The 13,224-nt window shown below is 44.7% G+C and overlaps 1 protein-coding gene across 1 annotated transcript in view; it reads left to right on the top strand.

Moving 5' to 3' along the window:
- LOC116686935 (whirlin) overlaps nt 1–13,224 on the top strand; it is a gene marked incomplete at its 3' end in the record, with an annotated part of 136,364 nt that overhangs the window by 107,566 nt on the left and 15,574 nt on the right. The window contains 2 exon segments of the mRNA XM_032511953.1: nt 2,131–2,167; nt 4,099–4,284. Coding sequence (XP_032367844.1) covers nt 2,131–2,167; nt 4,099–4,284 — 223 coding nt within the window.

Below are 13,224 nucleotides of genomic sequence, written 5' to 3' on the forward strand. Positions count from 1 at the left end.
AATTTGTCTTTGGAGCATCGTTACTCACACTGTGCTTACACATACATACACATGTGTGTTCAGGCACTTATTCAACCTGAGCCTGAGCCTGGAGAAGGTCCCAGCCCTGTGGAAGACCTCCTGTGTGGTCCCGGTACCAAAGTCACCGCGACCCAAGGAGCCAAACCACTTCAGGCCTGTTGCCCTGACTTCTCACCTGATGAAGACCATGAGAGGATCATCCTGCGTCACCTGCGACCCTGGTGGGCACACAGCTGGACCCCCTGCAGTTGCTTACCACCTGGGTGGAGTGGACGACGCAGTGATCTCCCTGCTGCACAGATCGCTGCTTCACCTGGAGACAGCGGGAGCACTGTGAGAGTCATGTTCTTCGACTTCTCCATTGCTTTTAACACCATCCATCCTTCCGCTCCTCAGAGTGAAGATGGAGAGTGCCGGAGTGGACCAACATCTGTCTGCACGGACTACGGACTACCTCACCAACAGACCACAGTATGTGAGGCGTCCATCACGTGTGCTGAAGTGGTGCACTGCACACGGTGCCCCTCAGGGTACGGTGCTCTCCCCTTCCTTTTCACCCTCTACACCCGGACTTCACCACAACACCACCCACTGCCACATCAGAAGTTCTCTGATGACACAGCCGTTGTTGTGTCTCTGAGGGGAACGATCTGGAATACAGGTCGGTTATCAAGGACTTTGTCAGCTGGTGTGAGCTCAACCAGCTTCACTTAACACCAGCAAGACAAAGGAGATGATAGTCGACTTCAGGAGGAAAAACATCCCTTTCTCACCGGTGAGCATCCAGGGATGGGCATTGATGTAGTGGAGAGCTACAAATCCTGGGTGTTCCCTAAACAATAAACTGAACTGGAATGATAACACCCAAGCACTCTACAAGAAGGGCCAGAGTCGCCTCCATCTGCTGAGGAGACTCAGATCCTTTGGAGTGTGTAGGACTCTCCTCAGGACCTTCTATGACTCTGTGGTGGCCTCTGCCATCCTCTACGCTGTGGTCTGCTGGAGGGGGGCAGCTCGCCGGACCGGGACAGGACAGTCAATAGACTGATCAGGAGAGCGAGCTCTGTCCTGGACTGTCCTCTGGACCCCATAGAGAAAGTAGGGGAGAGGAGGATGTTAGTCAAGCTGACATCCATCAGGACAACACCTCTCACCCCTACATGACACTGTGGGTCCTGAGCAGCTCCTTCAGCAGCAGACTGATACACCCACGGTGTAAGAAGGAGAGGTACCGCCGGTCCTTCATCCGGCCGCGGTCAGACTCTACAACGCCTGCACTACCTGATAGTGTTGTAGTTTCTGTTCCTGTTTTTCTCCCATCTACATCACACACTTTCTGTTTATCTTTAATTGGATTATATTATTTTATTACAAGTACTACTTTTCAATATTATTGGTCTCAGGTTAATATAATTTAAATTATGCTACCGACTCTTGCTTCTTGCTCTAATTACACATTCAACTTAATTTTTAACGTCACTTACACCGCAATATTGTTTCTCTTATCATGGCAACCGCACTTTAAAATTCCTTTTGTTTGACGGCATTTTACTTACTCAGTCTACCATATTTCATTGTCTATTTCTTGCGTATTTCTTGCCTTGTATTTCTTTCGTGCTTACTTGTTTGTGTGTTATTGTTTTGTTTTTTTGTTTTTTGCTGTTGCTGCTATGCTGCTACTTGTAACGACAGAATTTCCCCGTCGTGGGATAAATAAAGTATAATCTAATCTAACATAATGACAACAACACATGTATCCATGTGACACAAACCTTCCGTGATTGCGCCTCCATGCAGTTGCTCTTACTCTTCATAAGGGGTAATTATCTTCACTTCCGTTTCTGCATGAAAAGGCTCCACAAATGTCCGACACAGAAGGAGAAGAGAAAATAGATAGTGGGTCATAAGAAGTGTTGTTTGAGAGAGATTAATTTTGTGTTAGTCTGCACGTTGTTTTTTTAGTAAAATAATAATACTTAAAAAGGAATTGATGAGGCATTTATGTTGATGCTTTTACTTTTATGTGTTGCTTTCAATTCAACTTGTTTTGTAGGATGAATATAATTTGTTTCTTAAGTATGCTAGACATTGTTTTCTTCTTTTTTGCAGACCATCTTCAGCCAAAGCTACACCTATATTAGGAAAGGTAAGACTGGCAGCCATGCATTACTTCCCTCTGAATACATATTACCTCTTTAAACTGTATGTATGGCATTGATATGACAGACAGTGTCTGTGGAATTTTACCTGCTGTGACTGAGTGATGTAAAAGTTTTCTTTTTTGTTTAATTCACGTACTATTAAAAAACAAATTATTTAGCAGTTTAAACGTTGGAAAGTGTAACTTTTGTGTAAAAATTGTTGCCTTTTCTGAATGATAAAAACCTGTAAAGCCATTAAATGAAAAATACATGACACATTTATTGTAATCCTACTGAGCTCCACTGGCCAAGCTCTCAACCCCAGAGGGTTAATTGATCTTTGATGATACTGTAAACAGCTGAGCTCTATGCTAATATGTGCAGAAAACCAACACAGTCTGCATCAAAGGCTCTGCTATAATTAAGCAGCTATTCTTAAGAGATAGGTCCAATTTTTGTGCCCCAGGCGGTTGAGCTCTAATGAACTTTCTAGTTTGAGATCGGATGGGTGGCCAAGATGATTTAATGCATGTCCAACAAGCATTGTAACAACCGCTGGGTAACCATAAATCAAGGACAGTGTATAAATGATACTGCTCTGAAAGCCGAATGTGTTTGGGGCACAAAGTCCGACGCAAGTGTCTTTGCTATTTTAAGACCAACGCAGTTGTTAATTTCCCGTGCAGCGCCCACGTTGTTTAAAAGGCAAGTGCACCTGCGCCCATCTTTGCGCCCATGGGCGTGCTGGTCTAACAGGGAGGTATTTTCTGGTGTTCTTGGCCTATTACTATCTTGCGGCATCAGAAAGTGATCGCGCCATTGACCAACAAAAACCTGATCTAAAGTCAATAGCGCAGCATTTCATTGAATTTTAACAGCGCATTAGTAAATCGTGCCTAGGCTCGTGCACAGCGCGCACTCTATGCTTGTTACACAAACACAGGGAAGCGCAGCAGCACACACAAATGCAAAAGATTAAAAAATAAAAATATGACAGTGCAAATCCACCATCATAATAGCAATGCGCCAAGGTACAAACAAGTCTGGCTTTTAAAGGGAATGGTTGGATTCTGTGTAATCCTGTTCTGTTATAATGTAATCTGATTGGATTATTGCATGTTACGCCCAAAACACATCTATGAATTAATGGAGTACAACCCTTTTGAACCCTACGCCCGCGCACAGACCCTTTTTTCTGCTGTCAAACTAGCAAAAGGGATTTCGATACGCCCTAAACGCATCTGCGCCAGGCGCCTCACGCCTTGCGCTTAGATCGTTAAAATAGGGCCCATAGTATTCAAGGCTTGTATTATAGTGACTCAAATGGAAATAGTTATCACAAAGCAGCTTGCTGGTGAGCGCAGTCTGCTGTATATGAATTAGGGCCCCTGCTCTGGGGATCTGATTGGTTAGAACATGACTGTTGACATGCCATAATTTAGAGGACATCTGAGACTTCCACAAATTTCTTTCTCTCTCTCTCTTAACATTAAAGCATATAACACAGAGGCTTTTAAACATTCCAAGTCCACATTCATATTCACAGCTAAAACTTTTTATGGGCGGGGATCTTTCCCCTTAAGTCCTATTATTCAATACAAAGGTTTTCACAGTTTGCATAAAAGCTGCAGGACCGCCTAAAGCTCAGTGAGAAAAGCTGTTTTTCAAAGTTGAGCTGCTTAAAAAAATATATGATGGAGTCTAAAAGGCAAGCAACTTCTGACTGACTTGTCCTGCAGCTTTGAAGTGGTGCATTTCCCCTGAGCTCACAGCCGTGTGCATTGGATGAGAAGAAGGGGGATGAAAGTTCTGCACACATCTGTAGACGTTCTATTTGCATTCTACTGGGGTTTTAGAGTTAGATAACTTTTATTTTCCTATCTGTGTGGCCCTCATTTATTTTCTCTCTTGATTTTTCTTTTGTATTTCCATCCAGCCAGCAGCATACAGAGGTGTAGGCCCACCAGGTGCTCAGGTGTCTCTGGATCAGCAGGCCTATATGCTGCTGACGGAAACAGAGAGGCAGACCATGGCCTACTACCTGCAGGAATACCAAGAGGGACACATAGGAGTGGAGCCACTGGCCATGGCTCTGTTTGAGCTTTTTAACACACATGCAAAGGTACAGTGTAACAGCCTGCAGCAGTGGCAGGGTGACTCTACACGTCTATGGGGGGTCTAAAAGGGAGAAACATGTTTTGAGCTCGTTAAATTATGTTAGGAAAGTGTAGTTAAGGTACAGTAAAGGTTGAATGTATCAGACTGTGGGAAGAAATAGTCTGACAATAATGCTAAATGTATATGTTCTCTTGACAACACAGATGTCTGTAACCAGTCTAGGAAATTTGATACATAAGGATTATAACCACTTTCTACGGCACCCTTTATAAATGGTTTAAAGGCTGTAATGAATCTTTTTATTAATGATTAGTAGACATCAGCTAAAAGACATTAATTGAGATTAAAATATTGAATTTGCTTTTGTTAAATTTTCACTTAGAGAAAAAACATCAGGTCAAAGCAAAGTCAATTTTCACATTTTCTCAAACTTACCAAATCCTACCTCTCCCAACTTGTTAATATTGATAATTATAGATCTAAACTTCTATGTTCATTAACTGGTGTCTTGCAAGGCTCTATTGTGGGCCCTTTCCTGTTCAGCATGTATGTTATTGACCTACCTTCTTTGTGTGGAAAATGTGATATTTTAGTGTATGTAGTTATTTTAAGTGTTACTCATATAAGAAAAAAACACAGCTACTAAAGGCTAACCTAGCATGTAACAAAAATGGATTTGTCTCCTCTCCCTGTGTGATGCATTAAATGTAAGTAGGAGACCTGTGTTTGTCTGGATGAGTGTTTACTTTTCCTTCCTAAGAGGGGTTGTGCTGTGTTAGACTGACTCACCCAGCCGCTGTTTCAATTATTTCTTCCGGGTTGAGACAACCTCCGCTCTGGGTCTTTCCAGTGTCCCTCTGTGATTTCTCTGCAAGCCTGCTCTTTGGTGTGTTGTAGTTTAGATTATGTGTTGCGGGAAAAAAAGAATAGTCTTTCAGAGGTTTTGTCTTCATTAATGTTATCCGTTTGGTATGCAGCCGTCAGCCCGCCACGTGCAGCTCTTTCCTGAAATCTCTTGAATGAATCTCCTCTCACCAATTCTCCACACACCTGTAGCTTGCTGAACTAAATCAGACTCCACAAACCTCCAATGACCCCAATGCGTCATCAGATATTAAAGGAGAATTGCGGTAGATTCCAACACATAGCTCTGTTTGTAAATTTGGAGTGCTGTCAGTAGAGAGAAAAACTGAAACAATCGGTGCTGCCTACACCGTGTTATCCTCCTGCTAGAGTTAACACCCAACAGGCTCAAACTGGGCAATTTTTAAATGTTTTTTTAGCCTCTAAACATGCTCAAAATGTCATTATAACAACGTGAGTTAGCTTTTAGTTTTTATCGCTTCCTATCATAACTCTAAACCTAGGAAGTGTGTCTGTCTCTTGCGAACAAAGTTAACCAATTGAGTCACAGTATCCATGGTCTCTTTCATTTTTCCACACAGTTTGTGGGGGAAAAAACTGACTTGTGAACAATGCAGTGAAATGTCAGGTGTGCTGGGTTAATGGCAGAAAGCCTGCTTACCAAACTCTGGCGGTACCATCAACGAGCCCCGTCGGTAATGTTACAGGTCTCAGATTGAGACGCTGTAGGCAGATATGATGTCCTGTGTAACAGGAGAAAATATTAGCAGGAGACGAGTGCTTGTTTTCAGTACAGCGTCGCTCAGCAGAATCCTTTTATTTGCAGACATGCAAAAATACTTATAATTCTCCAGATTTCCTTTATACATCAGCATCAACATAAAGTTCAGAACAAAACAAAATACCTTAGCTAGTTAGCCTCCTCCTTAGCTTTCAAATTAAACCATTACAATTTACAATTCAAATATGTCCTGATACATTTAACTTCATTCAGTCCTATAACTGAGCTAGCATTTACCACTAACAGAAAGTACCATTAGACAGACAGCATTTATAGGCTGTTCACCTTTTTTTAACATCAACTAATAAAACGTTAGTTAAATTAGGAAAACACACTTTTTACCTTGCCACTAACGGCTGTCATTACTGTACCATTGCTTGAGCTGAAGACTGATGAAGTTTTAACTTTTGTCAAACATATACATCACATTACAACAACATTCATTTAACACAAGCTGTTTTCTCACCACAAATATGTATTTAAAACCAACCTGCAATGCCCTGGAGCCAAAAACTAAGAAATATTTAAATCTTATTTCACTCCTTTGATCTCAACGGAAAGTTCACTGTCGGCGCCATCTTGTGACAGCCGCGATAGTAAGGCCCATACTACTTTTTAGCTACTTGTACACAGACCATATAAAACGTAATATGTTCCCTCCACCAAACCGATCTAAGTTTACAATTTTAACTGTTTAACCATATCTGTAGAAGTATACAAGTTTTGAAGCTTCACAAACCTGTGTAACAGGAGAAAATATTAGCAGGAGACGAGTGCTTGTTTTCAGTACAGCGTCGCTCAGCAGAATGACGAAGCAACGAGAGTCCGCTCACAAGAGTGCCGTGAGAGCAAAGCACAGCGCCACACGGCCCCCTGCTGGCAGCACCAGAATGCTGTTCTATAAAGACCTTGTACTCTTAGCAGAAATAAATGATTAAACATTATGGCTTATATCAAATGGTTCTCTTTCATTTAAATAATACCCTAAGATAACAGACAAAATTACATAAATGTGACATATTTCGTGTGCGTCCCAACGCTCCCGACAAAAAAAATAAAAATGGCTCCAGACATTTCTAAACTTTTACCTCAAACTTTACATTCATGACCACTTTCAATACCCAAAGGTAAGTTCCAGGTAAGTTGTGTGGGTGTAAGTATGTGTAGGCCTATGTGTGCCAATCGTATACAACTTGTGGTGTGCGAGTGTATGCACGGCTGGAGTGTAAGTGAATTGATATTGTGGGGGAATGGCACTATGCTGAACGGGGGTGGTAGTTTATAGGGTATGTCTGCATTTCCCAGATTGGCATTGAAGGTGGTCTAACAGCCCCCACTGTGTTGCACACTGATCTGGGTTGGGAGGAAGGTTGCCCTGACGATTCATATGTGAACATCTGGGTAGGTTTTCTGTCACGAGTGGACCTCCTTGTTTGTGGATGATTAGCTTGCTCATCATAGGGCCGCTCATTTATTATCTGGGGGGATACTGGTCTATCCTCTTGCTGCATCCCATCTTCCTGCTCACATTCTGCATGGTTAAGAGGAAAGTGCTCCACTTCAGTCCATTCTTCTCCAGGTTGACTGTGTCTAGTTCCTTCGCTCTCTACACTGACGCGTCCACCCCTTCTGGTGTCTCTTTCAGGTCTGAGTGGTCGGGTTTCTCCAGATCTCTCAGTGGCTGTTGCATGATTAGGGTTTCTTTGAGGCTCACATACAGGCTGCTCTTGTGTACTCTCAGTTCCTTTTCTTACAGGTATTCTTAGCCAGTATTGTGGTACATCATCCTCATCCTCAGAAGAGCCACTGCTTGAGATCCATTCTCTCTGTTCCTTTGCATTTGACTGCCTGTTTCTGGTTCTCTGTCGACATTGTGGTTCTTCTGACAGAGTGGATAGGTGTCTTGTTGAGTCTCTCTTTTCTCTAGTTGTAGATTTCTGTGACTGCTGGGGTAAATCTACAGGTAAGTCATTGACCAAGTGAAGCAGGTTGCGATGTAGTGTTCGTACCTTGTCTCCCCCTGTTTCCGGTGTCACTTTGTAGACAGGCCCCTCAGCAATCCTCTCCTTCACAACATGAATCATGCCTTCCCAGTACGATCTTAGCTTACCGGGACCTCCTCTTTCACTCAAGTTACGCACCAACACCCTGTCCCCTGGTGCAAGGACAACGCCCTTCAGGTGTCGATCATAGTATTTCTTTCCCCGAGAACTTGACTGTTGGCTATTCTCAGAGGCGAGTTTGTAAGCTTCCTTCATTCTAGAGGCCCATTTCTCCGCATAGCCTCTTGGAGAGGTTGCTTCTTCATCAGCAGCCAATCCAAATATCATATCCACAGGCAGACGTGGGTGTCGGCCGTACATTAGGTAGAAAGGGGAAAACCCAATCGCCTCATGCCTTGTACAGTTATAGGCATGGACGACTTGTGGCAGATGTTCTCTCCATCTCTCCTTTTCCTTCTCCTCCAGGGTTCTGAGCAGTTGAAGCAAAGTACGGTTAACATCTCTCGCCGATTTCCCTGAGGATGATAGGGGTGGTCCTTGAGTGACCCACTCCACTGAGCTGTTGCAGGGTTTGGAAAATTCATTCTCAAATTCTCTCCCTTGGTCATGATGTAGTTTCCATGGTAACCGAATCGTGGAATGAAATCATCAAAGTTTTTTCTGCAGCTGTCTTCCGGACTTGTTTTTGGTAGCATAAGCTTGTGCAAACCTGGTAAAGTGGTCTACAACTACCAGAATGTACTCAAAGCCCCCTTTGCTAGATTCCAAGTGTAGGTAGTCAATAGACACCAGCTCAAGTGGTGAGCTGGTGGTAATGCTCCCCATTGGCGCCCTGATGGGTAAGACAGGTTTCTTCTGCTTGATGCAGGGACACTTTCTTGTCACATAAGCCTCAACATCCTGTTTCATGTATGGCCAATAGAATCTGTCTCTAGTGAGGGCGAGGACTCTTTCGGTCCCCATATGACCCATATCATCATGGAGATACTTCAGGACCAAGGGTCGGTACTGGGCGGGCAAGACTAGTTGACTCCTGTGGCTGGTTTTTCTGTACAGCAGCCCATCTTTGAGGTGAAGTTTCCCCCATTCATGCAGAAGTTTCCTTGTAGGACCATTAACTCCCCTTCTCATGTCACTGGTCAGAGTGTTGCTAGTCTCTTTTAGTCTGATGACTTGACTGATGGTCGGATCCTCTCGCTGGGATTTGATGAGCTCGTCAGAGCTTATGGTTGGGAGTAACTCCGGTGACTGTAAGGGCAAACTCTCTTTTGACATGTTCAGGGCGGCAACGTAAGCAACATCTCCTTGTTTAGCTGCTCTACTGCCGTCCCATGTTGCCAGAATGGTGTCTCTGGGCAGCTGTTCTGTGCATGACTCTACATAGCTGTCAATGTCTAATGGCAATCTGGAGAGTGTGTCAGCATCCACATTTACTTTCCCCGGTCTGTACTTCACCTCAAACCGAAAATCGGCAAGCTCACCAACCCATCGGTGGCCGACAGCATTGAGCTTGGCAGTGCTCATCACATAAGTTAACGGATTGTTGTCAGTGTACACAACAAAGTGGGGTGCGTAGAAAAGGTAATCTCGAAATTTCTCACTTATCGCCCACTTTAACGCCAGGAATTCGAGTTTGCCTGAGTGAAGGTTGTAATTTCGCTCTGCGGGTGTCAGTGTTCTGGATCCATAGGCTATTACTCTGAGCTTCCCTCCCTGACGTTGGTATAGCACAGCACCAAGCCCTTGTTCTGATGCATCTGTGTGTAGTATAAAAGGGAGGTCGAAGTCAGGATAACCTAGCACGGGTGGGTTGGACAGGATATCTACAAGATGGTCTAGGGCTCTTTGGTGCTCCTCCATCCACTGTATCGGGGTCCTGGATGACAGCTGTACCCCTTTTCCCTTCTTTTGCTTGAGCTGAGGCATCACATTGGCTGTGTGTTTGGCTTGCAAGAGCTCATACATAGGCTTGGAGATTTTAGAGAAGTCCTGTACATACGCCCGATAATAGCTGAGGAATCCCACTAGTTTACGAACTTCTCCAACAGTGCTAGGTTTTACCTCTCAACGCCTAATGGCCTCCAATCCGTTCAATCCGCCATCCATCAGCAGAGACCACCTTCCCACGTAACGCACTTCTTTCTGAAAAGCTCACACTTAGTTTGGCCTGAGCTTTACTCCGTGCTTTTGAAGGGCCCTCAGGACCGTCTCAGTACCTCACATGATCTTCAAATGTCTTAGCATAGCAGAGGACGTCGTCTAGATACGGAATGCAGCATTCATCTCGCAGGGAGTTGAGCATTTCCTCCATGCTCCTCTGAAATGCGGCTGGGGCGTTCGAAAGCCCAAAGGGGATGCGCACCCACTCATACAAACCCCATGGAGTGATGAATGCTGTCATATGACGGGATCCCTCTGCAATGAAGCCTTGATGGTACGCTTTCCCTTGATCCAGAATTGAGAACCAGCTGTATCCCCCGAGCGTGTCAATTAGATCTTGAATACGTGGCAGGGGGTGCCTGTCTGGGACTGTCTTTTGATTCAGGAGCCTATAATCAATGCACAGCCTCAAGCTTCCGTCCTTTTTGCGGACACAAACCACTGGAGCAGAGTATGGGGACTTAGATTTTACTATCCACTTCTTTGCTAGTAAGTCCTGTATGTACTCCTTGACTTCTTTGTAGAGAGGCTTGGGGACCGCCGCATAGGACCGCTGCACTGGGATGTCGTCTTTCAGAGCTATGCTCATTTGGAGGCTTGGAACACACCCTATGTCGTTCTCATCCCGAGCAAATGCATTTGACTCCTCATAGAGCATTTCCTTCACTACTGCTTGCTGTTCATCGTTCAATTGGCTTACATCAACGGGGGGATGCCACAGCTGGGACCGTTGCTCTGTTTGACCTTTGTCCCCCCCAATAGGCACAAGGAGTTGACATTTGAACTCAATGCAGTTAATTGGTCTGTTTCCACTATCTTGTCGATTGGCTGGATACTGCCTAACACTGTGAAATTGCCCAAGGTAATGTTGTGTTGGGTGTAGTTGCACACTGGGATTTCAACATAAGGCTGCTGGGTGTGATGAACTTCAACCAGACCATCACCAATATCTAGCTGGTCCAGCCTCAGGTCTGGATGGTTGACCTCGAACAACGCCACAGAATCAGTGAAATCAGCTGGCACCTTACATTTGACGTGGACAACTTGACCTGGGTGGATAACGACCTCATGCCGACCAACTCTCACAAGCCCATTGTCATGGACTGGTTCCTGGGTCTGTACAAAGTTCACAATTGCCTCAGCTTTGTCATTTTCAATTTGCATAGCCTCCCTCAGCAATTTCACAATAATGGCAATGGCTTCAATTTCACTCTCCTGCCCTAGGATGAGCTCTTCGATCACGTTGAAGCCCAATATTGGTCTCACAAGGCTCACACAACTGACCAGGAAGGGTACTCTGATGGCAAGATTTGGATCATCGTTGCCAGGTAAGTTAAAGGTGACTTCCATCCATCCATCGTATGGGATTGGTTCTCCATTAGCTGCTGTGAGATCCAGCCGTTGATCTCCCATAAGCTCACACAGTGGGTGCACTTCCTGTTGAGGCAGGTATTTTTGTTTCCATGTTCGGGTCGATGATGCTAACCTGGGCGCCGGAATCTAGCAGGGCGTCACAGTAAACCACTTAGGTTCATTTCAATAAACATTTTTTCCAATTAGCTTAGCTACTCGCTGTGACGTAGACATGGCCTCTGTTGATGGAGGAGAGTCGATGAGCTTGTGGTTAACCTGTGCTGGTACTGGTTTGTTTGGATTTGGGTGGGACTGAATACTACAGTCGGTCACTGGTTGTCCCTCTGCCATGACCGGGGGGGCGTTTCCCGACGGCTTGGTTTTTTTCAAACATCCCACAGCACGGTGCCCCTCTTCCCCACATGTAAAGCAGTGATTGCAGTTAGTCGGATTACTGGCAATGCAGTTAGGGCAGCCATGTGGTCTCTCTTTTCTTAACTGTCTGTTCTGTTTATTGAGACACTGGCAAGTACACTGGGATTGAGGCTCAGATGTTGAAGGCTTTGCTGTTGCTGTAACTTTTGACTGTAGGGAGCTTACTGCCTGGGTCAGGGCCTGTACTTGAGCGCTCAGCTTGTGAGTAGCTCCTTTGCCACTGGTATCAGTGGTACACTGTCCTTTGTTAACCTCACGATGCCCACTTCACTACTCTGAGCGTGACTAATTTTGGGCGATTGCTGCGTCCCAAGCGTCGTTTCCTCTCACTCTCCTCACTTGTTGTCTTTGTAACTTGCCTCAGAAGAGCCTCATCAGTGACTGTGGGGTCTGAGAGAAGGGGTCTTAACTCACGTCTGATGTCATCATGTTTCTCACCCAAGCCCTGATAGACTGTGCGAAGGAATACATTCTGTGCTGTTCGTGCTTCATACTTAATGTCGGAATCTGTCTGCCTTGATGTGAATATAACTTTTTGTTTAAGCCCCATCATTCTGTAAAGAAACTGGTGTGGCGTTTCATGTTCATGTTGCTTGGCATTCATCAGTTCTTGAAACAGTTCAGTGCTGCTCTTTTCCCCTAAATGTGATTGTAGGAAGCTCTTTAGCTCCGTTATTGTCATTTCATCTTTGCTGGCGAGCATTTCCTTGAAGTTGCCAGGCTTTATGACACGAAACACTGCTCTGGTGATTTCATCTTTGGTGTGCTTTTCCTTTAATCCTTGATCAATCTGTTTACTGATACTACTGTAGCTTATCTCAGATGTGTTATCCCCAATTTGTCCACCATGGATCTTGAATTCTTTCCTCTGCAAGAGGGGAAGGTCTTTGAGAGCAATCACGCTTTCAGTGGTGCTAGTGGAGTGTTGGTCAGCGTTTGAATAAGGTGACTGCATGACATGTGTACTGACTGACTGGTTACTGTCATTGTCAGTCGGTTGAGTGGTTGGCCGTGTGTGGGAGTTAAGGGGCACCTACCCGGTTTGCTTCGACACAACTCATCATAACTACAGAGCAATTTACTTAGCTGTGATTCAAGTGCGTCCGTTTGAGGAGCTACAGCTGTTGTTGTAGTTTCAGTGTGTGTACCTGTAGATGTGTTTAGTATGACCAACATCAGATGGTAAAATTGCAAAACATCGCCCCAGGCACGTAAAATCTCCCCCACCCACCGTGGAAGGTTCACCCCTGCTTACGGTTGCTAATCATTTCCACCAATCATATCTTTTAGGAAAAGTATCTGTGACATCCCTCATCCTCTAACTCCAGTAAAAATTTACTTTCTACGT

Source organism: Etheostoma spectabile, unplaced genomic scaffold (assembly GCF_008692095.1).
Source record: "Etheostoma spectabile isolate EspeVRDwgs_2016 unplaced genomic scaffold, UIUC_Espe_1.0 scaffold559, whole genome shotgun sequence".
Classification (NCBI taxonomy): Eukaryota; Metazoa; Chordata; class Actinopteri; order Perciformes; family Percidae; genus Etheostoma; species Etheostoma spectabile.